The sequence below is a fragment of the Pseudonaja textilis genome, chromosome Z (assembly GCF_049901715.1).
Source record: "Pseudonaja textilis isolate UNSWEBS1 chromosome Z, rPseTex1.2, whole genome shotgun sequence".
Classification (NCBI taxonomy): domain Eukaryota; kingdom Metazoa; phylum Chordata; class Lepidosauria; order Squamata; family Elapidae; genus Pseudonaja; species Pseudonaja textilis.
In genome coordinates, this window is record NC_142008.1 from 58,596,068 (window position 1) to 58,623,235 (window position 27,168).

Sequence of the window (27,168 nt, forward strand, 5' to 3'; positions counted from 1 at the left end):
GGCAAAAATTGTGATTTCAAAATTATAAATTGACAATGTCAACAGCATATAAAGAAAATTTGTATAAGATGTTTTACAGGTGGCATTTTCCCCCAACAAGAATAGCAAGAATGTTCAAGAACAAATCGGAAAAATGTTGGAAATGTCATCAGACACCTGGCTCATATTACCATATGTGGTGGACTTGTGCGGATGCTAAAAAATATTGGACTAAAATCCACACGTGGTTGGAAAAAATGACAAAAAGCATATAGATTTGAAAGCAGAGATATTTTTACTGGGAATATTACCTGAAATTAAATAGTAAAGAAATAGAAATTAAATAGTAAATAGAAATTAAATAGTAAATAATTGAAATATCTGATTGTAAATGTATTAACAGCGGCTAGGATTATATTTGCTAAAAACTGGAAAAATGAGAAAATATCATCACAGGTGGAAATCATTAAGAAAACATTGGAATGTGCTGAAATGAGTAGATTGACATTTGAAATCAGAGAACAAGATGATAAACAAGTTTATAAAATCTGGGATCTATTCTATCAACGGTTAGAAAATAAAACATGGTAATGAAATATGTAGATTCTTAGAAAATAATAAATATATAACGGTGTATTTTTTTCTTATTACATCTACAAAATGATTTTAGGATAGATTTGAGATGATAATATGAACTGTCACAAAACAATTTCAGTAAAATATGATTATTTCGAAAAAATGAATGAATAAAAGTATAGTCAAATGATTAACAATGATATTAATGTATTTAATACTTGATTGCAAATATGAGAATATATACAATGTAATTGTAATTGATGACTACGAAATGGAAGCACAAAACAATTTGTAAACCAACCGGCACACTGCTTGTATATATATGGAAGATGGCTTGATGTTTTTATGTTTTGTTTGTCTATGTTTGTCTTAAAAACCAATAAAAATTAAAAAGAAAGAGAAGAAAACAGCATTTCACTGATAGAATGAACTTTTGAAAGTAAGTTACCAAATAAACCTGAAAATATTATTCAAATTTACTTTGCAAAAGTATTAAAACCCTAACCCTAATCTTTCAAAAGTATGTTATTACCACACAACTGATTTTTATACATTCTTATTAAAATAATAGACAAGGAAAAGTACCTTCTTGCAATAAATCAAGGTTCTCATAATTTCTGTATTTACATTCATTGTTACAACTGGATTCAAAAGCTTCCATCTTCATATATGGATTGTTTCAGGGACATTGCTAAAAATCATCATTAAGATCTTGTAAAATAATGCTCAAAAATGATAAACATTGCAATAACTACAGTACAAACCAAATGAGATTTCCATACAAAAGAAATCAATCTTCTTGTTTAACATTCTTCAAGTGATGTGGCTGGGTAATCTGTATGCTATGATCATCATGAAAAGCAGGGGAAAATACAAAACAATAAGGGAGGAGGAAGATTATAAGAATATTTATTCAATACTAGAGGTTATCCATATAGTATAAATAGCACCAAATTAGAATCCTGTTTCTTTGAATGTCTCTCATAATAAAATGAACTGCTCACTTTAAAGCAGATTTTATTTAAATTTAAATTTTAACTTGTTATAATCCTCCCTACTCTAGACAAAAATGGTAGTTTCCTATAGGTTTCATAGCAATTGTACCAGGAAGTAAACACAAGTACAAAGAATGCTGCACCTTGAAGTGAGGCAGTTAAATTATTTTTGTGATCTATTACATAATATTTATAGTACTGGTTGCTAATAGACAGAAACAACTGGAACCAGGAAAATGTGAAATTTGGGGCTTGAGTATGATGTACAATTTCAGGTTTATTCATAGGCTGAGAAGATTGGTTATGAACGTTTGCTTTAAATTTTCAACCTAGGAACCCAGTAATAAATTAATATACTCCTTTTGCCTTAACATCTTACCCTATCACTTTTTTTCCACTATATATTTCCATTGAAAAGGAGTGTTGGTACTTACCTGACACGCCCATTCTCGGTGAACTGCGACAAGCATCCAGAGAGTGGGAGGTGCTAAATCTCTGCTCAGATAGGCTGGGCTTAATTGTTAGGACGCTCTTACTCCTTCCTGGCTCCTCCCTAGCGTCACCCAGTTTTGGTGAAGACAAGGTGATGTAACCCCTGCCCTCTTGTTTCTTTTGTTTGTGTTTTTTTTTAACGTATTTCCAGATTAGTCATTGGCCGGAACAGGATCCCACCAGATGGATATTGGGTGGGGCTGGATACTCGTCGCAGCTCACCGAGAATGGGCGTGTCAGGTAAGTACCAACGCCCCTTCTCCATTGAGCTGCTCCAAGCATCCAGAGAGTGGGACATACCAAAGCTTGGCTTGTCCTATGGGAGGGTTTCCGTCTGGATTGGAGCTCTTCCACTGTCCAAGTGGACTCGTTGTAACATCCTCCTTACAAAGGAGGCCTCAGCAGAAGCAAAGACATCAATTTTGTAACGCCTAATGAAAGGCGATGGGGAAGCCCATGTTACCGCTCTACATATTTCTGCTTATAGGAGCTTGAGTGCCCCAGGCCGCTGAAGTTGCCGTGCTTCTTGTAGAATGCTCTGTGATGCCCCAAGACACAGGTAATGATTGAGTCTCATACGCCTTGGCTATTGTGGCTTTCAGCCACCTGCCTATAGTTGAAGGTGAGACCTTATGCCCCTGAGTAGTTGGCTGAAATGATACAAAAAGGGCTTCAGTCTTCCTGAAGGGAGCCGTTCGATGTAAGGACGTACGGAGAGCTCTACAGACATCCAGTCAGTGCCATTGATGCTCTAGTCCCTGAGAAGGCCTGGGGCAAAAGTTTGGGAGAACAAGTTATTGTGCCCTATGGAAGGCAGAATTGACTTTTGGTATGAACGTGGGGTCTGGTCAAAGAACCACTCTGTATGGAAAATAGAGAGGTCCTTTCGGGATGATAGAGCTGCTATTTCTGAGATACGTCATGCTGATGTTATACCTACAAGGAAAACTACCTTGTATGTGAGAAAATGGAGACTGGTAGTTTTCAGCAGTTCAAATAGGCCCTTTGTGAGCACTGAGAGTACCTTGTAAAGGTCCCAGGTCAGGTAACGATGTACCACCGGTGGACATAAATTTGTGGCACCCTGAAGAAAACTTTTTATCCGTGGGTGGTGTGAGATGGATGTTAGATCTTTCCAGGTCACCACTGAGGCAATAGCCACAACCTGCCATTTTAAAGTGTTTGGTGAGAGACCCTGTCGAGACCATCTTGAAGAAACTCTAAAACTTGTGCCATTGACGGAGAAAATGGGTCCACCTTGGATTTGGTGTACCAGTTATAGAAAATATTCCATATATGCGGCTTGTTGAAGGGTGCCAAGCTGCTTGAATGGTGTTGATCACCCTGGTCGAGAGATTTCTTTCCTTTCTTAGATGTCTCAGCTCAACCTCCAAACGGCTAGGTGTAGCCATTGAGGGTCCGGGTGTTGGATTGGTCCCTGGGTGAGCAGAATTCTGTGCGGTGGAATTCTCCATGGTTCTTCTGTGGACAGACCCCTAAGATCCACAAACCACGGCTTCCTGGGCCAGTATGGAGCCACCAAGATCAGTTCCGCTTTCTCATCCAGCAGCTTTTGGACCACCTTGGGTATCAGCAAGGGAGGGAGGAAGGCATATAGGAGTCCCTGGGGCCACCGGCAATGGAGAACTCTGCCCCCTGGGATGGGTATCTCAAAATGAATCTCGGGAGCTGCGAGTTCAGGGGAGAAGCAAACAGATCTATAACTGACAGACCGAATCTCTGTACTGCCTGCTGAAACGGCTCTGGGTGCAGGCACCACTCTGATTGATCGACTGTGGCCCTGATTAGCCGGTCTGCCTATATGTTTGTCAGTCCTGAAATATGCTCCGCCCTGATAGATACCACGTTCCTTTCTGCCCAAAGGCAGTTTCTCTGCTTCTCTCATGAGCTGTTTTGAATGAGTATCCCCTTGTTTGTTGATATGTGCCTTTGTTGTGACGTTGTCTGTAACTATGAGGATGTTCCTCATCCGAATATTTGAAAGAAAGCTGCGAAGAACCAGATGGACTGCCCTGGGCTCCAACCAATTTATGCTGTTCAATCGTTCTGCTGCTGACCAACGCCCTTGAGCCAATAGAGACTGGAAATGTGCTCCCCATCTAAACAGGCTGGCATCTGTAGTGATGGTGAGTCTGTGGGGCTCCTTCAATGGACAACCCTTGTTGATGGACGGAACGGTCCACCAGTGCAGAGAAATCAGGACTTTTGTTGGCACTAGGACTCAAATCTTAAGAGTTGCTTCTTCCCGATCTTTGGTACAGAAGCAGGTACCATCGGAGTGATCTAGCATGGAACCGGGCCCAAGGAATAATAGAAATACAGGAGATCATTTTCCCTAGTAATTTTGATAAATCAGCTAAAGGAACCCGTTCTAGCTTAGTTCTTAATGGTCTCCTGTCTCTCAGGGGATAGAAACATTTTTCCTTCAATCATGTCTATTACTGAACCCAGGTGAGATAACCAAGTTGAAGGAGACAACTGACTCTTTGCCCAATTAATGGAAAAAATGTGTTGCTTTTTCAGGGTTTGCAATGTAATTTGAGTATCCCATTCTGCCTGGATGAGGAAGATAAGATCAAAATTTCATCCAGGTAGCATTGTAGTCTCACAGGAGTGCCCCTACAGTGAGCGGCTAGTGCTGCCAGAACCTTTGTAAAAGTTTGTGGGGCAGATGACAACCCAAAGGGCAGGGTGATGTATTCAAAATGTTGGTTGTTGTAACAGAATCTGAGAAATTTGGTGTGTGAATTGGTATGTGTAAGTAGGCCTCTGTTAAGTTGATGGAAGTCAAAAAGTCGCCTTTCCTTCTGCTGAGCAGAATGGTTTTAAATTTGTGATAGACTAGAGCACGGTTGAGCCATTTTAAATCTAGGATTGCCTTCCATCCCCCTGAACTCTTAGGGACTACAAAAAGTAGTGAGTAGAACCTGTGCCCTTGTTGATCCCGGGCCACTGGTTGGATGGCTTTGATTTCCAGTAAATGCCTGATCGCTGTCTCCATCAAGTTCCTTTTAAAAGGATCCCTGGAGAGAGGGCATTTCATGAAAAAGTTAGGGGTGTAGAGCAGAACACCAGAGCCAGGCCAAATCTGATGGTGTCGTGAACCCAGGAATCCAATGTAGAGGAGTCCCGACGGTCTGCAAAGAGCCTTAATTGTCCTCCAATGGGAGCAAAATCCCTGGAGTTATCTTGGACGTCGGAAACCTCTGTTCTCTTTTCCCCTAAAAGATCTCCTCCCTTGTCCCCCCCCCTATGAGTTCTATCAGCAAATTCCGATCTATATGACTGTGCCCCCCGCCATATCCTAACACTCTCTGTAATCTTGGTGAGAATGGACCTTGATAATAGGGATGAAAGGAGCCTCTCCAAAAGGGCTGATAGGTTCTGTTGTCTGAGTGGTGAAGGAGGGAGGGGAGAATCTTCTTTTTGCTTCTGGTCTCAATTAGCAGCGGATCTCGAGTAGCGCCAAACAATTTATTGCCTGAAATTGGGGAAGAGGCCAGCTTCCATTTGTATTTGGTATCAGCTTGCCAATGTGTAAGCCATAACAAGCGATGGGCTGTAACCTGTGATGCCATGGCTCAAGCTGAAAATTTGACCGAATTGTATGTAGCATCTGCAGAAAACTCTGCAGCTGCAATCAGTTTGGCAATGTCCTGATTTGGTATGGTGTCCCTCAGGTGACGGAGCCATCTGAGGGAGGACCTAGTGAAGAAGGACGTGGCTGTTGCCGCCTTTATGGCCCACATATCAGATTGATGTGCCTTTCAGAGAGCTATCTTGGCTTTCTTCTCCTCTGAATTAAGGGCCTCCTCCCCTTCGGGGGGAATGGTGGAGGAGGATACCAATGCCGCTACTGGTTCATCTACTTCAGGGGTATTCAGGGAATTTAGAAAATTCTGAAGCTAAATTAAAGAGTTTCTTATCAAATGTCATGGGGGCAGGATAAACTGCTGCTGAAGCCCACTGTTCCTCGATGAGATCTGAAAACATTTGCGGGACTGGAATAACATCAACCTCGTTAATGGGTTGTGAGAAAATCAAATTCTCTGACTCTTCTTGAGATTCAGGTTGTTGGGTAGAGGGAGACTTCTCGAGGCGAGCTGTGGCCTTGGCCTTGAAAAGGAGAGATTTGAAAAGTTGTGGACAGAATAGCCCGTAAAGGTAGGTTGGTCAGGCTTGATGCTCTTGTCATCTGACATACCTCTTTCTGGGGGGGTTCCGCCTCCAATAGGACTTCACTATCTTGAATTGATACTGCATCTATTTGCTCAATCTGATCCTTTCCTTCTCCCTCCTCCAGTACATCATGTGAATGCATGTGGGAAATGATAGAAAGCTCCCCTTGAGGAGGTACCTGAGGATAATGCAGGTGATGTTCTGCATAGAGATCTTACAGACTGTGAATCACATTCCGACACAGGGATCTGTCTGGCTATCATGGATTGTTGCACCACCTCTGCAATTCCTCTGCAGATTGCTAGTTCCACCATGCTTTCATTGTTTCCAGAACTTCGTCTGGCAGGAACTCCTCCTGACGTAGGCCAGCCGCTGTTGGTGTAAAGGTCACCTTGGGGACCCGCCTTGAAGCCTGTATGCCTGATGAAGCCTGTGCGATGTTAGTAGGCCTAGATGGAATGGATAAGTCTAAGGCCACTGGCGTTTGCTGAATTTGAGGCAATGGGGTTGGGGGAGGAGGCTGGGAAATCCTTTCAGCCTCCTTAGTACATTTTTCAATTTGCTTTTCCAGCACCTTTTGGCATCTGGTGGCATCCTTCTCTGCGGCCTTTGATGGACCCTTAGGTTTTTTGGACTTATCTAGGGTCCATGCCTCAGCGACCCCTCTGTTTGCCATTGCAATTCTTGAGGTACCTCAATTTACAAGGTAATCTGTAGTATAGTGTGTGTGTGTGTGTGTGTGTGTGTGTGTGTCATTCAGCTTTGTTCAGGTATTTTCCCACATCATTATAGTTGTGCTTTCAATGGCACCAAACCCTAGCCATTATAGAAAACCCCAGCCACAGAATTATCAGAGAAGCCATAGACATTGAAAAAAAGACCTGAAAGCATGAATAGAAGAGATGATTCCACCAGACTGTCAATTATTTGGAAGCCTGCACTCACAAACAAAAAAATCTCCACACTACAAGCCAGGCAAACAGCTGGGCACAAAGATCCCCCGATACCTCCAGCTCAAACACACCCCAACCAGGCACCCAAATGAAACCTAGTTTCCTAATAAATGATAGCTGTCCATTTACTCAGAGCCAAGCTGCACTAAAAGCCCCCAATAAACGAAACACAATGTCGCCAGCCGATCAAGACAAAAAAAATACGCTACGAAACATTCAGAAGATATTAGAAACACCAATCAAGCAGAACATAGCAAACTCCAAGACCAATAACACAGACCAAGACTCCCAACCAATCAGGATGAAGAAAAAACCATTCTGGCACAGCAGTAGGCTAGCACCAAATTTAAAACAGAAACAGCTGTGAAAGTCTGACTCACAGATGAACACTATACAGAAGCCTGATGATGGCAGATGAGATTCTGCCGAAATGTTGCTACAACTTTAAAAGCACAACTATAATGACGTGGGAAAATACCTGAACAAAGCTGAATACCATACATACATACACACATACATACATATATCCAGTATGAGGGCAGCCAACAAGAATATACTTTTTTTTTTTGTCTCCCTGAAACCGGAGTAAAGGGAGTTGAAAATCTTTATTTCCCTCTGTAAACTGCACCAAGAGCTTAGAGAGTGTTAAAGCCTCTCACAGAATACTATTAAAACAGTGAACGGCCACATGATGCAATGTGTTTATGGTGGTGCCCATTAGAATTTATGCCAAAAATGGCCACTGGGCCCCTTTGAAGATGGTGCTGGCCGTATTTTGGTGCGAACACAGCAGTAACTTTTGCCGCTCAATTGGAGTAAGTGAAAAATAAAAAATGGCTGCTCTGCGATTGAGCGGTGAGGAGGGGACAACAAGGGCTCTGATGCCCCCACCCCTGCGTTCTCCGAGGGGAGGAATTGCCACTGGAGAAAAGGTAGAAAGAAAAGCGTGCTTTGTTTAAACAGCGCAGAATTGAATCACAATGGCAAGGACAGAAGTGTTTTGGCGAAAGAAAGGAAACCGCGTATCTCCAGGAGACGCAACTGCCAATTAATAGCGCTATGAGCTTTGTGGGCGCAAATGTATCTGGATCACCAAAAGGCGATTTATGATTTGGTCCAACTGCTTCCTCTGTAATTGCAGTTGGAGCTAAGTAAAGACCAATTTAGAAAGCTGGTTCGTTTTAAAGATATCCAAACCTCAAAGTGTTCCTGCTCCAGGCAAGGATAAGCTGCCTACCACAACAAAGGCTGAGCTAAAACTGGGGGACGCTAGGGAGGAGCCAGGGAGGAGTCAGGGAGGAGTAAGAGCATCCTAACAATTAAGTCCAGCCTATCCAAGCAGAAACTAAGCACCTCCCACTCTCTGGATGCTCAGAGCAGCTCAATGGAAAATTCAGAGTAAGGATTTATCAGTACCCTATTTTAAAAACATAGGATTTATGTCTTTATTATAAACATGCCTGATTTTTTTTAAATTATAGATAATGATAAAATTGTCATCTAAAGTATATTCAGACATGCTTTAGAATCAGTCATAGGCTTTTGCATTCTTTTGGATTTGACTCCAAATTGGTATTTTGGAAGTCCCAGGGGAGTGCCACGGAAAAACTATTATTGTTTTAAAAGCTATGTATGGTGGTTGCATTCATGTCAGAGCAAAGATCTCTCTCTTTGGGTAAAGAAAACTTTGGTAACTGATCCAAACTAACCTTTTACATAATTTTATTCACTTAAGTCTACTTTCAATATAAAATATGATTACAGATACAAGTGGTTTAGGCGCTACACACTTCATGACAAAAAACTGTATATGTATATGTCTGAAGTTGAGATGGTTGAAGACTACCAACCCGTGTACTATGTTATGACTTCATGTTTTTTCTTCCTTCCTTCTATTTTGCTTTTCATTTCCAGGATGGCACAACCTCCCCTGACTGGAACTATTCCTCACTGCTCTGTGTCGGTTACGAAATTACACAGAGGATATAGTAACTCAAGAAGCCTACATTAACAAAGTAATGTTAGAAGTTAGTCCCTTTTAATAATTTAAACAATATAATCAAAAGTTGAACAGAGTAGATACAATTTCACCAATACCTACATTACAATAACATGGTTAAAGTCAGCCTCAAATATAAGATCTAGCAAGAGCATTAATTAATTAAGTCTATAATGTATGCAGGAAAGCAACAAATGGCAAGACATACCCACGGGAGGCGTAGATTGACATAAAGCCATTTCTGCACACGTAAGGGGGGGCTTCAAATTGCCTAAGCAAGCAGCAGGAAATGAGAGTTCAGATAGCATAGAACTTTAAATGCAGAGTTCTGATCCACCTGATGATCCATAGATAGTAAGTGTCTCGCAATGGCCAAAGAAGACATTTTATGGCGATGATTTGCTGCTGCTGTTGGATTACACAAGGCTGTTTGGACTCATTTTTGGAAGATGCTCCTTTATTCTGAAAGCCAAACACCTATCAGTTCTGCCGATGTAATTTTCTCTGCAATTACAAATCAGAAAACACAATGAGTCTTGGCACTGATAGGTTGCACTTTGTTAATTAGGGGCTGTGGTAGTCTCTGGGTTTCATGCAATATGTGAAGCTCAGCCATACTGAATGTTGCTTCAATTAAGGTGTTTAAGCATTGTGTGGTCAGGCATGGTAATTGATCCCCCCTTAAAGGGCAGTTCAATAAATACCTTCTTTTTACTGGCTGTTGGAACTCTTGGCTTATTTTACTGTGCCTGTCAATAAAGCGCTTGGGATAACTGTTTGAGCAGAGTATTTGGGTTAAAAAGATTAGTTCTTCTTTTAAACAGTACTCAGTGCAAATTATATAAATGATGTCCATACAAGCGCACATGTATACTTCACTGGTGTAAAGCTTGAGTAATTCAGATACTGACCAGACCATGCTTCTAATGGAGCCATCGCTCCTTTGGATGACCAGTATAACCAGGAAGGGTAACTGCTGATTTACTTCCTATTCGATGGTGACTTTCAGGGCGGGATGACAGCTATTCAGATGATATACAAAGTCATCAATAGTCTGTCTTGATGAGCAAAAAAATCAGTGGATCGTCTACATAGCATCTATAAGATGACAACCTGGATATAAGATCAGATGACTGTGATTTGATCTTATACATGAAGAAGTCAACTAAGATTGGATCTAAAGGGTTTCCCATTGCAACCTCATCTATCTGTTGATAAGACTGTCCAAGGAAACGAAAAGAAACATTTTCAGTGCATAAAAATACAGTCTGTTTGAGAATGTCAATTGAAGAGGTGGTATTCAGCAGGTTGTGACCAGTTCTGGAGCACTGATAGTGGAAATTTTGAATAGTTCAGAGAACCGGCAAATACCACCTCTGACTGGTCCTGCCCCAATCTATACTCTGCCTCCTGAGTCCCAGCTAATTGACTGTGTCTTCTTTTGTTGCCCTGCACAGGAGAATGGAGCTGGAAAGCAGGTTAATGGGATGGGAAGGAAATGGGATTTTGCAGTAATCTTCCCGTGCTACGCCCACCAAGCCATGCCCACAGAACCAGTAGTAAAATTGTTTGAATCCCACCACTAGTCAATTGGTATAGGAATTGATATCCGGTTAGATTCTACTACACTGCATACATAGTCAATTGTTTCATGAAGTGGAATGTTAGTGAATAAAGACTGAATATCTACCAAGCACATGATGTCATCTTTCACATTGAGGATATTCAACTCATTAGCAAGTTCAAATGAGTCCTTTAAAGTTGTTTTGATAACCTTCTCTATTAGGGGCACCAGAATATCATAAAATAAGACAACCAAAGCTGAGAGTTCCAACTGCCAGTAAAAAGAAGGTATTTGAGCTGTCCTTTAAGGGGGGATCAATTAGCACGCCTGACAACTCGATGCTTAAATACCTTAATTGAAGCCACATTCAAAGGCTGAGCTTCACATATTACATCAAACCCAGAGGTTATCACTGCTCATAATTAAGGAAGCACAACCTATCAATGCCAAATTGTTTACCAAATAGTTTGTAATTGTGGAGACAATTACACCAGCAGAATTGATAGGTGTTTATTTTTTAAAATAAAGAAGCATCTTGTTTGGTCTTCGGAAGCCTTGGAAAATACCTTGACCTCTTCCTCTCTCAAATTTTGGAACACTACTATCATGTCTTCCCTGGTCTTTCACTACACTAGCCTTGCCCAGTTCCTGTAACCATTCTTCATATGTTTTAGTCTCCAGTCCCCTAATCATCTTGGTTGCTCTTCTCTGCATTCTTTCTAGAGTCTCAACATATTTTTTTATAGTGACAAAAACTGGATGCAGTATTCTAGGTGTTGTCTTACTAAGGCTTTATAGAATGGTATTAATACCTCACTTGATCTTGATTGTATCCCTCTGTTAATGCAATTTAGGATTGCATTGGCTTTTTTGGCAGCAGCTGCACACTGCTGGCACATATTTAACTCATATTTTGAACACTTAACCTAACTAAACAATGACAAACTTGGATGCAAATGTCTTATTTTATTTATTTAACATTCTTTTCTATTTTCTTTCACAAGAAAGCCAAGTAGCATTGAAGAGTACAGAAAAGAAACATACAAAATATTAAAGCATCAAGAAAATACAATGTCCAGCATATTAGCAATTAAGTCTTCATTTGTTATCAAGAGAGGCACTATAAAACATTTCAATATATCTATATTATCACTGTTTGAGGCAGTTGTGAACAAAATATCTCTTTGTAGTATAAAATCAAAATAACAACAAAATTAACATTGATCCCTACAGGTAAAATTGCTCAAAGATCATGTTAATGTATGTAGTCAAATGCTTTACTGTTTTTCTGAAAAGGACATAAAAACCAGAACATTTTCTGACAAATGCAGCATAGAAAATTTAAAAGCAAACTTTCAATCAATTACTATGAGATTTGAGGGCTAGGGAAAAAACTATTGGTTAGCTCTGTGAAACATTAAAATAATATTAGGGTAGTTAAGATGGTAGACTTACACTGAATAGTAATAAAATAATAAAAGCAGGATTAGGAGCTGTTGTTTTTCCCATTGAAAGCCTTCTAGATATGTGGAAAAGTAATTATCAAAATTCAGAATAATTCAAAACACTATGCTGTCCAAGAATATTGAGAGTTACAGTCTCAACAGATTAGAACATATTCAGTTGATTATTATGTGCATTGATCATTTACAAACCAAGCAATAAATTTATTGAATTCCTCAACATAATTTCACATGGATCAATCTATATACAAAATGCTAGATCTAAATTTCATTATTCATGAGAAGAACCAATAATCTGGGCTTTTCTGCTATAGTATTTGCACAGATTTCCCTGTGTTTTTGTTGACTATGCTTTAGATCAGGGCTGTCAAAATCAAGGCCTGCGGGCCGAATTCAGGCCGCAGCGTGCTCAGATTTAGTCCGTAAGGTTGCCCTGGAAACAGTGAAGGACTGGCCCACTGTGCCTCTACCAGCAAAAACAGAGCCTGGGGAGGCCTCATGGGGTCTGCCTGGGCTCCGTTATTGGTCATGATGGCCTCCTGCAGCCCTCTCCCAGCAAAAACAGAGCCCAGGGAGGCTGTGCGCTGCCTGTCTGGGCTCCATTTTCAGTTGTGATGACCTTCTGCAGTCTTCTGCCAATAAAAAATGGGGCTCAGGAAGGCCAGACTCCCTAAGCTCCGTTTTTGATGGCAGAGGGCTGCAGGAGATTGGTTGCAGCTGAAAACAGAGCCTTAGTGAGTGACATCGAGCTGGCCATGCCCACTCTGGCCATGCGCCAGGCTCCCCAAGGTCAACTCTGATGCAGCCCTCAATGAAATCGAGTTTGACACCCCTGCTTTAGATGCATTCATAAACACAGACATACTATAAGACTGCTGACCAAAATTTTGCATTAGGTGGAACATATTTAATATTCCAATTTTTTAAAAAAATCTTTGCCAAATTACAATTCAAAAATGTAAATTGATGAATGTTGATTAAAGAAACATCTAGTCAGGAAGTAAACATTTGGCCCCTTTATCAGATTAATGCTAGTAATATAGTGATACTACTAAAATTTCTTCTCTATCAACATTATTTTTCCATGTCTACCTTAGAATTAGCTATTTTAGAAACTTCCTGAAAACCAATTTAGGAAATTGAAAGCCAAATAAGGAAATAGAAACATGTTTTTTTCTTGATATTCTACATTGGATCATCCAACCTAAAATGCTATTTCATTCAATTAATCCAGAAATAGATCATTCTGATAAACCAGAAAATCATATAATAAACAAGTGTTATCTTAAACAGCATTTCTCAAATGTCAGTCACCATTGTCAGTCACCATAGTTATTCTTGCATGTAATAAGCACCATATCAACCTCGGAAGAGTATCAAACAGTGCATCATTTCTGTATTTATTTTCCATTTTATCCTAATCCTTCTAAATCCTAACATTAAAATTTATATTTTATGCTAAATTCCTAATAATCGCTTTTGCTCCCCTATAAATTCATCTTCCTTATTTATAAACAGTATGTCAAAAATATTATTCTGAGCTCTGCATTTTCATTTTGTGTTTCTGTTCAGAGGGAAAATCAGAAGATTTGAATTTCCCTCAAGACCTGGTACAGTTTTAGTTACTCCTCCCTGCATTCTACTTTATCATGAGACTAGTGATCACATCCTGCTTTACAAGATAGCAGAATTACCAATGTGGCAGAAAACAGAAAGTTCGAGAGATGCTTATGATAGAGATAGTGTCCTCAAATTTAACCTTCTGGTAAAATGCTCTATTTCCTTCAATAAAGTTTTTAATCCCAAACTGAGACGTTAACTCCCTATCTATATATTTACAGGCAGAGACACAAACAGACACAATACAGATGCAGGCATTTCCATTTTACAGTGTAATATGTGATGATTAGCCAATTTTCTAAAAATATACACTTCTCAGCAAAAGAAATGGATTTAAGAATTAGCTCTACCAGCAACTATACACAATAAGCATTTCAGAAGAAATTCCTTCTCCCCAAAAGATGTTTAATACCCATGTTCTGCTGCCACTCCCACTGTCCAAAAACTCTAATTACAATTCCCTATAACATATTTCAAACTTATGCCAAGAAATGCTTAAATCTGTCTACATTAACTGCACCATCACTTCACTATTTCTTCCAGTTCTCTTGCTACACTGAATAGATAAGCTTAGATCATTAGTATAATATAGAATTATTACAAAATCATGAAATTACCATCTGTACATTCTTCATAATACCAATCCAACTCGTAGTAATCTGCTTCAATGAATTTCTGCATATTTCCTTCTCCTTAGGCACCCTCGAAAGAGATTTTAACAGAAATATAACAGAGGTCAAGTGAAATACAGCCGTGCATGCCTGCTTTTACCAATCACCATGTTGAAAAGGAATTCTGGGATTATTAATAATATGATAAACATCCTCTACCAGAAAGAGAGTCAATGCAGAAATTAAAAATTAAAAGAAAATGCAACTTCAAAAGGGAAAGGCTGTTGAAGCTGCTGCACCAGGTTATTCTAATAGAGAAGCTCTATAGAGAAGCAGTGGGGGTGGGAATTAAGCCCACCCAATCAGACGGCTTAAAAGCTGATGTTGTAGGCACACACCACCACTTGGGGTTTCTAACTCATTTCTTTTCCATATCTCTTTCAATCTAATAGGTTGCCATGGAGACTGGCTGGTTCTGAACAGATGCAGAAATGGAGGATGGAAATATACACTGCTGCTTCTGATTGCTAGCAAAGGGTACCTCTCTAAAGAGAGAAATAACCTGAAAAATGCCTTTCATTTACATATGAGTAATATTCTTTCATTAAGCAGCAGCATAAATGTTAATAATTTATAAAATTTATGGTTAAAATGCAGCCCTAGCATAACCCCCACAGTCCAAATTAGATGAAAGAACTCTGCAAGTACCTCTGCAATTGCTTTAGGATAACATATAAATGTTTACATTCTTGACAAAGAAAAACTCCTTTAAGTTCTTAAAGTCCCTTTAAGCTCTTATGTGCTTGTTCTGCAAACCAGTGATCCACTCTCCAAATACCTGACCCCTATGACAGCACATAAATGTTTGCAGCAAGCCACAGCCATTTTGTATAATGTAAAACATTGATCTCTTTCCATACTGTTTGCTATCATTCTTTCTAAAACAGAAATCCTGTTAAAAACACAAACTTGTATTGATTTTATAGAAAAGATAGGAATTTAACAAGCAATTATCATTTAGAATTTTGTAGGCATGGAAAATGAATAAATATGCTTATTCATTTCATATGTTCACAAAATTCTAAATCTAATCTTAAAATTCAATGAATGTACTGTATGTTTCCGAATCATAATTACTTCAAATCGTATACTAGGATCGTCTACAACTAAATATTAGAACATGAGTGTTGTCAAATATTACCTTTTTTATACATTCTTTAGAAAAAAAGACAATGTAATCTATAGTATTAATAATTTAGTATTACTGGAAAAATTACGTATATAAATATAAATATAAAGGGAAGCTTATATTGAGGGACATTAGAAAATCAACTGCATAAAAATCACTTTCAAGTATGCATCTATTGATTGTAGAAATATACTCTTGATTTTTACATCTAAAACTTCCCCATCTAGGAAAGTCATGATAAATCATACTTTATTTTGGTATCTAATGTCTTTATATCATTTTTAAAATCTGCAGATGCTTTGGAGGATAGCTTGACTCACTCTTCTTTGTGGCAGCTCCTAAGATATTAGAACACTGCTATCGTGTCATCTAATACCGTTTCCTACTATTAATCCCCCATTCTTTCTTATCTTTTCCATATCTTGATTGAATCTGCAAGTAAGCCCACCATTCCAAATCCACCCCTTGTTTTAAGTCCTGTCTAGATTTTAATTCCCCCTCTTCATTTATATCTTTATAAGTAATAATTAGTAAGTAATTATTATTTCCTGGTTAAACAGATTTGGGTTTACTATCGCCATCTAGCATCCAAGCTGGTGTTTCCAAATAGTTTTGATATTTGATTTTGTTCCATGTTAAAAATAGCGCTTGTCTGATTTTATGCCTTTGAAAGTATTGATGGGCGCCATGCCTGTCGTACCATAGGAAAGCATGCCAATCCAGCTGTAAGTCATGGCTTTCTAGCTGCAATAATATTCTATTTTTTAGGATTATCCAATCTTTAATCCAGGTGAGGGCTGCTGCCTGGTAATATATCTCCCACCCTGGTAAGACAAATCCTCTTCTTTCTTTATCTTCCTGTAGAAGTTTTTGTTTAATCCTAGGCTTTTTCCCTTGCCATACAAAATTTAACGTCATTTTATTGAGCTCTCCAAAAAAAACCAATTATTTAATTTTATGGATATGTTTTGGTTGGAAGTGCCAAAGGTAGATGGCCCAGTGGTGGCCCTAGCTTCCTCATCTGTCATCCCACCTAATGCAGAGGACGTTTTAAAGGCGGATGACTGGAAGGAGGAGATGGCGCTCCAGAGAGCTCATCAAGCCGACACCTGGGTCATCAGAGCATCTACAACCACGTCTTTTTTTACTCGAGCCTCTTTGCGGTGGCTAAGGCAGCTACAGGGCAGAATCCCACCTGAGGATCTCAGGGTGCATCACAACCTGAATAAAATTATAGCTGCGGCTCAATTGACTGCTGATGCCACCCTCACATCAGCCAAATTTTCTTCTAGAGCCATGGCTTCTTCCATAACAGCATGTAGGCTACTCTGGCTAAGAAATAGGCAGATGGACGTCAGAACCAAATGTAAGATGGCCTCGGCTCCTTTTAAGAGAGAGGCTTTTTGAGGAGGCCCTGGATCCTTTTTTGACAGAAACCAGGGACAAGCAAAGGATCCTGCCCTCCCAAGGGCGGTTCTGCAGTTGGACCCTACCTTTCTGCCCAAGGTGAACTCCTTATTCCATCGTTCACAGGAGTTGATTTTGTCTAACTTCTGTCCAGAGCCTACCCATGCACTGGAGAGAAAGTGGCACACCTTGGACGTTAGGAGGGCCCTCAGTATTTACATTAAAAGAACCTCTTCTCTTAGGAGGACTGAAGCCCTGTTCGTTTCCTTTCAGCCATCAACTTTGGGTCGCAGGGTGACACCTTCCACAGTGGGTTGCTGGCTCAGAGCCTGCATTGCAAAGGCCTATGAGTTACAGAGGCTTCCTGTACCCAGGAGAATCACTGTGCACTCAACCAGAAGTGCAGCAACCATCGCAGCCTGGGCAATGCAGGCATTGATTCTGGACATTGGTAGAGCTGCGACCTGGTCATCGGTGACCCCATTCATAAGACATTATAAAATTGACTCCTTTGCCTCAGCAGAAGCGGCCTTTGGAAGACGAGTCCTGCAGGGTGTTCACGTAGAAATGGAGACTTCTGACCAATCCAGTTCCCACCCATAGGACAGCCATCAGCCAGCTTTGGTATGTCCCATCCTGGACTCTCCCTTCAGCTCAGTGGAGAAGGGGCATTGTTCCTACCTGAACACTTCTTCTCGGGGAGCTGAAGGGAGAGTCCAGTCCCACCTTGTATTCTGTCAGGTCGGAGTAGGGAGGAAATGTCCCTTTTTTTCGCAGTATCAACTAAGGTATCAGTTTGAGGGTGAGAAGCAGCTGAATTAGCTTCGACATCATTCAGAACTGGGGACCGTTAACAGGGGGTGTGTCCTCAGTTTTTCAACTCGGTCTGCAGAGCTAGGAGACTAGACTACCCATCCTGGACTCTCCCCTTTGGCTCCCCTAGAAGAAGCGTTCAGATAGGACCAACGGCCCTTTTATTTAGAATTAGAATTCTTTATTGGCAAGCGTGATTAGACACACAAGAAATTTGTCTCTGGTGCATAAACTCTCAGTGTACATGAAACAATAGTGATGGATCATTATCATAGTCATTGTAATCAAAGCTCTGATTACAGATTAACATAGTTGGAAGGGACCTTGTAGACCATTTAGTCCAACCCCCCATCCCAAGCATGAGACCCTACACCATTTCTGGCAAATGGCAATCCAATCTCTTCTTAAAAGTCTCAAATGATGAAGCTCCAATAACTTCCGAAGGCAAGCTGTTCCATTGGTTGATTGTTCTCACTGTCAGAAAGTTTCTCCTTATTTCCAGGTTAAATCTCTCCTTGTTCAGTTTCCATTCATTATTCCTTTTCTGGCCTACAAGTGCTTTAGAAAATAGCTTGACCCCTTCCTCTCTGTGGCAGCCCCTCAAATATTGAAACACTGCTATCATGTCTGCCCTGGTCCGTCCTTCTCTTCACTAGACGAGCCATGCCCAGTTCCTGCAACTGTTTAGTCTCTAGTCCCCTAATCATCCTGGTTGCTCTTCTCTGCATTTTTTCTAGAGTCTCAACATCTTTTTTATAGTGTGGTGACCAAAAATGGATGCAGTACTCTAGATGTTGTCTTAACTAAGGCTTTATAGAGTGGTATTATACCTTATCGTGATTGTATCCCTCTGTTAATGCAATTTAGGATTACATTGGCTTTCTTGGCTGCTGCTGCACACTGCTGGCTCATATTTAGTTGGTTGTTCACTAAGACTCCAAGACTCCTTTCACAGTTACTGCTATTAAGCCTGGTTTCATCCAGTCTATATGTGTACTTTTGGTTTTTCTTGCCTAAGTATAGGACTTTACTTGTCCTATACCTTTACTTGTAAAATTGCATTCATCATAAAACATTAGATACAACACTCAATGATAGTCATGGATAATAAGCAAACAACATAAATCATACTAGGATACTAATTAAACAATTTAAATTGTAAGATACAAGCAACAAGTTATAGTCATAAGAAGATAAGGTGATAGGTAATAGGGAAAATGAAAATGATGATGGTAATACTGCCTTTCTAGGTAGTTTGACAGTGTTATGGGAATTAGTTGTTTAGCAGAATGATGGCATTCAGAGAAAAACTGTCCTTGAGTCTAGCTGTTCTTGTGTGCAGTGCTCTATAGCATCATTTTGAGGATAGAAGTTGAAACAATTTATGTCCAGGATGTGAGGGGTCTGTAGATATTTTCAGCCCTCTTTCTGGCTTGTGTAGTATATAGGTCTTCAATGGAAAGCAGATTCGTAACAATTGTTTTTTCTGCAGTTCTAATAGTCTGTGTTTGTCTTGATTGATTTTAATGCCAAACCAGACAGTTATAGAGGTGCAGATAACACTCAATAATTCCTCTGTAGAACTGCATCAGCAGTTCCTTGGGCAGCCTGAGCTTCCTGAGTTGGTGCAGGAAGAACATTCATTCTTATGCTTTTTTGATTAGATATGTGTCTATTTTAAATCTTGAGATATAATAGAACCTAGAATCTCGCTTCTGTTGCTACTGTGTTGTTTAGTATTGAGTGATGGTAGTGTAGGAGGGCTTCTCCTAAAATCTACAATCACTTCTATAGTTTTAACTAAAAGACTGTTCCGGGCACACCACGAGGCTAGTTGTTCAACCTCCCATCTGTATACAGATTCATTGTTGTATCGAATGAGACCAATCACTGTTGTATCATCTCCAAATTTCAGCATTTTAGCAGAGGGCTCCTTTGAGATGCAGTCATTGGTATATTGAGAGAAGTGGAGAGAGCACAAAGCCCTGGGGAGGCACTATGCTAACTGTACAGGTATCTGATGTGATTCTGCCTAACTTCACCTGCTGTTTCCTGTCTGTTAGAAAGCTTATGATCCATTTACAAGTGCAGTCAGACACAGATTTCGTCCTATTTCTAAGTCTTTAGAACAGCAATGTGATGAGAAGCATCTATTTCCAGCTCTGAATTATTTATTAATTATCCCATCTGCAAGAGTCTGACCTGACTACCATCATGTGCTGGTTAATAGATTATTTTAATATACTCTGTATGAGAATTCCCAATCAATCAATCACTCATCAATCAATTTTTATTACTGTCTTTTAATTCCCCAGTGTCATTCTTCACTTCTCCTATCTCTTTTTTCATCTCGTCATGATTTCTAGCTATCACTTCCTTTATTGATTGCAGCATGATCTGTAAGTCCTTGAAGGAGTTGGATCTCTCTCTGCAAAGCAAATCTTCGATTGATCTCTGATTCAAGGAACTAGAGGTCGCAGAAGACGTCTGACTAGCTTCTTCCCTGTTCTGATCTTTGCTAAGTTTGTGATGCTTGTCATCTTTAACAATTTAACTACTACCTTGTTTACTTTCCAAAGTCCCACCTTTTTCCCACTCCTATAAACCTCATCAGTATTTTTTCACAGTTAAATACTCGATATTGACCAAACTATATAAACCATTCTTCTCTTTCATTCTGACGTCTCTGTTAACTTTACTTCTAGGCTTAGTAAAGGTTTTAATCTTATTTAAAAAGTAATATAACTAACAGTGTATAATAATAATATTGCTAATATATATAGAAGTGATGTCACTACTATGTTATATAATGATTATAAAATGTAGGAATAGCTATAGTAGATATTATAGATATAGTTATTGTAGAAATCCTATATAATAATATTCCACTTTTTAAACAATGGTATCTTAATAATAATAGTAACCAATATAATATAATCAATAGTAATATAAATTTCTATAATAACAATAATGCCAATAATACTATAACAATATTCAATACCAGTGATGTTTGCAATAGTGATGATGATGGTCCCCAATAGTGAGCAGATATAATCAATATTATAGCAGTCCTTTATAGATTGATCCAAGCGAATATAGAGTGTCCTTTTCCTCCTTTATCACTGTCTAAATGTCTTCATTTGTTTGTTAAATATCAGTCTGCCCCATAATCCTTAAATAGATGTCTAGGATCTGCTATATCAGTCTTTGATTGTCTTGTTTGTAGATTTGCTATAGTTACTCTATAATTATGTTCTTAAATTCAATATATTTATATATACAGTTATAAAATGTAGTTTTGTGAAAGATATAAATAATAATGGAGAAAATTAGATCAGCAAAGGTAGAGTCACAGATATGCACAGTAACTTCTTTATCTCAAAATTACCGGTATATATACCTCCTTTAGCCAGAAGGTGTCTTTTCCCACCAGTCAGAAAACAATGTCAGAGAGAGCCATTTTAGCTGTTGAAATTCATTCTTGCTTCCCCACCCCGCTTTCCCTCTCTTAGGATTTATATCTCACCTAGTATCCCCAAAGTCGAATTTTCTTTATGACTTTTAGCAGAAAAAGAAAAAGGTTCATTCACTAATCTACATGAAGTTCGGATTGTATTTAGATTGCTGCCGTTATTTCTCCTTTAAATCCTCCTTGTTAACTGCCCCTCACTTTGCTTAACACTTTCTCTCGTCGCTGTGGTGATCATGGAGAAGGGAAGGCGTCCTTGCTGAAGCTCCTTAGTCTCCTGAGTCGAGTTGGAGATATCATTCTTTCCGGTAGAGTCAGCACCCGCTATCACCAAATTAGGCGCAACTGCTTCCTCTGTTAGGTACTCGCTTGTCCTGGCCAGCTGTTAGCTCTTTGGGTCGGCCATGACAGATCATCTTCTTCTACATCCGGGTTAAGGTTTCTTCTGATCCACACCATGAACTGCTATCCAGATGAGATCATCGAAGTGTTCTTCCAGTCTTGATAATCCCTCTGAGTTACCTTCAGCTTTCTGGAAGCTTCTGGATGCTAGAAAATCAGCTATACTCCACGGAGCTCTCCAGTCGCACAGCCATTCGAGGTGACAGCTAGCCCTGCCCCCTTACTCCAATGCAGAACACAGAAGATGAATGAGAAATTGAAAACTTTCAAGAGCAGATAATTAAAAATGAACAGAAATTACATAAAATAGAAGGTAGAAGGGAGACAGGTGGACGAATTGAGTGCGAAATTGATCCAGGCAAACAAGGAACTGGAAATGATGGTATTCCAGCTGGAATCAGAGAAAGCAGCACATTTTTTGCATTCATGTAGAAGAAGAAGAAAGTGGGGAGGACCTTCCAGATATGATGGCAGATTTATTGGCAAAAGCGCTCGGAATAGGAAAAGATGAGATGTTAAATGAGATAGATGAGACATACAGAATTCAAACAAACTATGCAAGAAGGAACAATCTTCCAAAGGAAGTGCATGTGAGGTTTGTCAAAAAGTCAATCTGGGGCAAAATATTAAACAAAACAAGAGATCGAGCGTTGTCTTACCTGAACACTTCTTCTCATCACGATGTTGGAGAATCCATAGCTAGGTTGACGCATGACATTCTGCCTGGAGACTGAGTCCATAATTTTAGCCACACCCTTGTCAACTGTTACTTTCTCCAGTTCACCACGAAGGCACGGCATCTGAAGGACTCGGTGGCACTGGCTCCTCCAGTGTTACTGTGCTGGACGAAGGACCTAACTACCTCCTAGGGAGGGAATGGATTCTCCATCATCATGATGAGAAGAAGTGTTCCGTGTTTTCCAGCATGACGATTGGAGAATCCATAGCTGGGACATACCAAAGCCTGGTGTCCCTATGGGCGGGGATTGTGGTTCTGAGTCTCCCTAGCTACATGCAGTACCTTCCTCCCAAAGGCAGCCTCAGCAAAGGCAAAGGTGTCCAACTTATAGTGGTGCACAAAGGGAGAAGGTGAGGACCATGTTGCCGCCCTACAGATTTCCTCGATCGAAGCCTGCATCTCCCCATGCGGTTGTGGTGGCAGTGCTTCAAGTCGTGTGAGCAGTCAATCATCTGGGGGACGGAATCGACTGTGTCTCGTAGGCCTTTGCAATACACACCCTTATCCAACGGCCTATGGTTGATGGAGTGACCTTTAAACTCAGAGAGGAAGGTTGAAATGAGACAAACAGCGATTCGGATTTTCAGTGAGGCAGTCCATTTTATGTACCTGTGTAGGGCCCTCCTTACATCCAGAGTGTGCCATCTCTGTTCTAGCGGATGGGAAGGATCTGGACAGAAATTGGGCAACACTATCTCCTGGGCCTGGTGGAATCAGGACTTGATCTTGGGGATGAAGGAGGGGTCCAGACATAGAACCATCCTGTCTGCATGGAAAGTACAGAGTTCCTCTCTTAGAGAGAGAGCAGCTAGTTCTGAAATTGGCCTGGCCAATGTGAAGGCGACTTTAAAGGACAAAAATCGCAGACTCGTAGACCTGAGAGATTCAAAGGGTGGTAAGTAAGGGTGTGTAAAACCTTAGCTAAGTCCCGGGTTAGATACCTGTGAACAACAGGTGGCTTTAAATTAACCGCTCCCCTCAAAAAGGAGCACACGGCAGGATGGTGCGCCATGGAGTCTAAGTCCCCATAAGTCAATACTGAAGACAAGGCCGCTACTTGTCTTTGGATAGTATTAGAGGCTAACCCTTCATCTAGTCCCTCTTGCAAGAAGTCCAGGATCTGAGGGATGGAGACTGCTATGGGATCCAGATCTGACTTAACACACCAACTACAGAATGCCTTCCATTATAATTGTAAATTCTGTTGGTGGAAGCCTTCCTGGAAGCCTGCATCATCTGAATCACATTTCTTGAGAAGTTGTCCCTCATCAGGAGCCACCTCTCAAATGCCAGGCAGTCAGTTGGAGCCACTGAGGCTCTGGATGGACCAAGACCCCCTGGCTGAGAGAGATCTTGTCTCAAGGGATTCTCCAAGGCTGGGACACAGAGAGATTGATGAGGTCTGCAAACCATGGCAGTATGGGCCAATGGGGAGCAATCAGCAAGAGCTCTGCCTGCTCCACAAGAAGTTTCCAGATTACTCTCGGTATGATACGGAGAAGAGGAAAGGCATACAGCAGGCCCTTTGGCCATGCACAGCAGAGGGCATTGAATCCCTCTGCTCCAGGGGTTGGAAACCTCGTGCAGTATCTGGGCAGTTGTGAGTTCATCAGGGTAGCAAATAAGTCCAGGACTGGATGGCTGAACATTCTGGCACAGTTGTCAGAAGATGTCCAGGTGCAGTCGCCACTCGGAGTGGTTCACCATGCTTTGGCTGAGAAAGTCTGCCTGCACGTTTGCCAACCCCAAGATGTGTTCCGCCTTAATGGAACTCAGGTGAGTCTCTGCCCAGAGAAATACGTGGTCCGCCTCGGGCATGGGAGACCTTGAATGGGTGCCCCCCTGGCAGTTGATATGTGCTTTTGCGGCCAAATTGTCCATCAAGATCAATAGGTGTTGTCCCTCTACCATGGCTTCGAAGTGATGAAGGGCAAGGTGGATGGCTCGGTGCTCCAGCCAGTTGATGTTGTTCTTCAAGTCTGCCGGAAACCATTGTCTTTGAGCCAGCTGCTGCTGGAGATGTGCCCCCCATCTGAAGAGGCTGGCATCTGACGTCAAGGTCAGACAGCTGGGTTCCTTGAATAGTGTCCCCCTGGCGATTGCTGGGGACACCCACCATCTGAGGGACCTGAGAGTCTCTAACGGGACCCTGACCTTGGCTCTGGAATTGTTGCTCCCTTTCCTCTGGCATGGTAGGAGGAACCATTGCAGAGTCCTTAGGTGTGATGTGGCCCAAAGAACAATGACTATACAAGAGACCATCTTTCCCAGGAGTTGAGATAGAACTAACAATGGAACCGTCCTGATTTGAGTGACCAAGTTCCATCCTGATTTGAGTGACCAAGGAGCTGATAACCTCCTGTCACTCCTAAGAAAGATAGACCTCACACAGCCTGGAGTCTATCACTGTTCCTAAATGGAGCAGTCAAGTGGTAGGAACCAGGTGACTTTTCTGAAAATTTATGGAGAATCTGTGTTCCTGAAGAACATGGATTGTAGTCTCCAGATCCTGCTGAGCAATCTGGGGCGAGGATGATTGGATGAGAATATCATCCAGGTAGCATTGGAGACGCACTAGGATGGATCTGAGGTGCACTGCCAGTGCCGCTAGGATCTTTGTGAAGATCCTGGGAGCCGAGGCTAGACCGAACAGTAGAGCTCTGTACTGGAAATGAAGATCTGAGTAACAGAACCTGAGGTACCATTGGTGCCAGGGATGGATGGGGATGTGAAGATAAGCCTCCATCAAATCAATTGCAAATCAGTTGCTCTCTCTGATGCCATCCAAGATTGACTGCAGAGAGTGTGTTTTGAACCTCTTGTACGTCCAGAATTGGTCTCCATCCCCCTGAGGCCTTCAGAATGAGGAAGACAATCAAGTAGAATCTGTGCCCCCGTTGATCTTCCGGAACAGGCTCGATGGCCTGGATCTCCAGGAGGTGTTGGATTGCCTTGTCCATGAGATCTCTCTTGGTGGTGTTCCTGGAGATAGGGCAACGGACAAAGTGCCTCGGAGGAATGGAGAAAAATTCCAGAGTTAGGCTGAATCTCGAGTGTCCAGAACCCAGAAATCCAAAGTCATCTTCTCCCACTGGTGGGCAAATAAACTTAGGCACTCGCCAATGTTGGAGAGCTCTGGAAGTCACTTAAAGTGGCGAAAGGGAGTCCCCCCTCCCCCACAAAAGGGCCACTTGGCCTGAGGATGTTGTTGCTGTCTAAAACTATCCCGGAAGGAAGGTCTATCCTGTCAGTCAGACCTGGGGGAAAAGGACGCTGTAAGGAGGAATGATCAGACACGTTGTCTGATTGGTGAAAGGAAGGCTGACGCCTGTAAGGCGAAGCCTGCCTATCAGCTCTCCTAGTAATGGAGGACAAGACATTACGCTTGTCCTTGTTCTCCGTTAAGAATGGGTTCAAGCCCTCTCCCAAGAGATTTGAACCCATGTAGGGAGCAGAAGCCAACCTCCATTTGATCTTGGTGTCCGCCTGCCAGGAGGTGTTGTTAGAGGCAAGAGCCCTAGAGGAGAAATGAGCAGCATGTAACAAGGAATCAGCCGAAAACTGAGCTGCTGCCACCAGTTTGTTAATGTCCTGGTGAATGTGTGTCTCCTCTGGAGGAACTCTCACCTTAACTCCTTGAGCCAGAGCAAGGAGAGCCTTACAAGAAAGGAGGTGGCTGGCTGTGGCTGCCTTAAGCACCCAGGCATTGGCCAAGCGTGTTCGGTGGAATTCCACTTTCCTGTCCTCAGGCTTGAAGGCTTCAGCAATGTCCCCGGAATCCGCTGAGGGGGAAACAAGAGGCCAGAGGATCCTCCACTGAAGGTAACTCCAAGCTATCTGATAAGGAATGAGCCATATTGAAGTGCCTCCTATCATTGCTGCCTACTTTGGGAAAAGTCCCAGGCTGGCTCCACTGCCTCTGAACAACCTCAAGAAAAAACCTGGGACAGGGGATGTTCTCCTGAGTAATGACTGGTTCAGAGAACTCACCCTTGTCTAACACCTGAGGTTCCGAAGATTCCACAGGTGTGGATGAAGGATTCCCGATCTGGGCAGTGGCCTTGGCTTTATGAAGGAGAGACCTGAACAGTGCTTTATTGGAAGAGTCCAATAAAAGGAGGGGGATAAGGAACTATTTCAAGTTCATCATCAGAGAAACCTTGGCCCAACTCCACCTCCTCTAATACAGAGGTTCTATCCCTGAATGACTGAGCTGGGGATGCAACCCTATGTGACCGTTCAGCCTCTCTAGCATATAAATAATGGTGAGGTTGCTGGGAATGTGTCCCAGAAGAGACAGAAGCAGCCCGACTCCCAAGATGCAAGCTATTGGCCACACCCTGAGAGATAGCATCTGAAATGAGTTTCTCAGATAGGCCAGGCTCATGTCTCTCAGCTGGGCAGAGTCCCACTGAAGTTGGGATAAAGCCTCAGGGGTTAAAGATCTCTGTCTAAGCTGAGGATCAGGCTCTAGAGTTGCCCTACAGTCAAAGGGAAACTGCTCTGATGGAATCTGATCTTCTGTTGGAAATATAGCAAAATGCTCCCTATCGCCCTCTGGTGACTAGCTCATATGAACTGCATCAGTGGTCTGCAAAGCTGGCTTTGGGGGGTGGGAGGGGGGCTGCATCAGACAAAGGAATACTTTCTTGAGACTTTTCTGTGCTCTGGAAATTTGTTTCTCCAGAGCTTTCATT

At 41.4% G+C, this 27,168-nt stretch overlaps 1 protein-coding gene across 5 annotated transcripts in view; it reads right to left on the bottom strand.

Moving 5' to 3' along the window:
• TRAK1 (trafficking kinesin protein 1) overlaps window positions 1-27,168 on the bottom strand; it is a 141,069-nt gene that overhangs the window by 78,372 nt on the left and 35,529 nt on the right. Inside the window, exon 1 of one of the 5 annotated variants that reach the window (XM_087917624.1) lies at window positions 14,459-14,753. The exons of 3 other annotated variants lie outside the window; for them this stretch is intronic. In XM_087917624.1, the coding sequence (XP_087773750.1) occupies window positions 14,459-14,522 (64 nt within the window). In that variant the 5' untranslated portion in view covers window positions 14,523-14,753. Of the gene's footprint in view, window positions 1-1,140; window positions 1,363-14,458; window positions 14,754-27,168 lie in introns of those variants that run through there. One more of the 5 variants, XM_087917623.1, reaches the window with a different exon arrangement.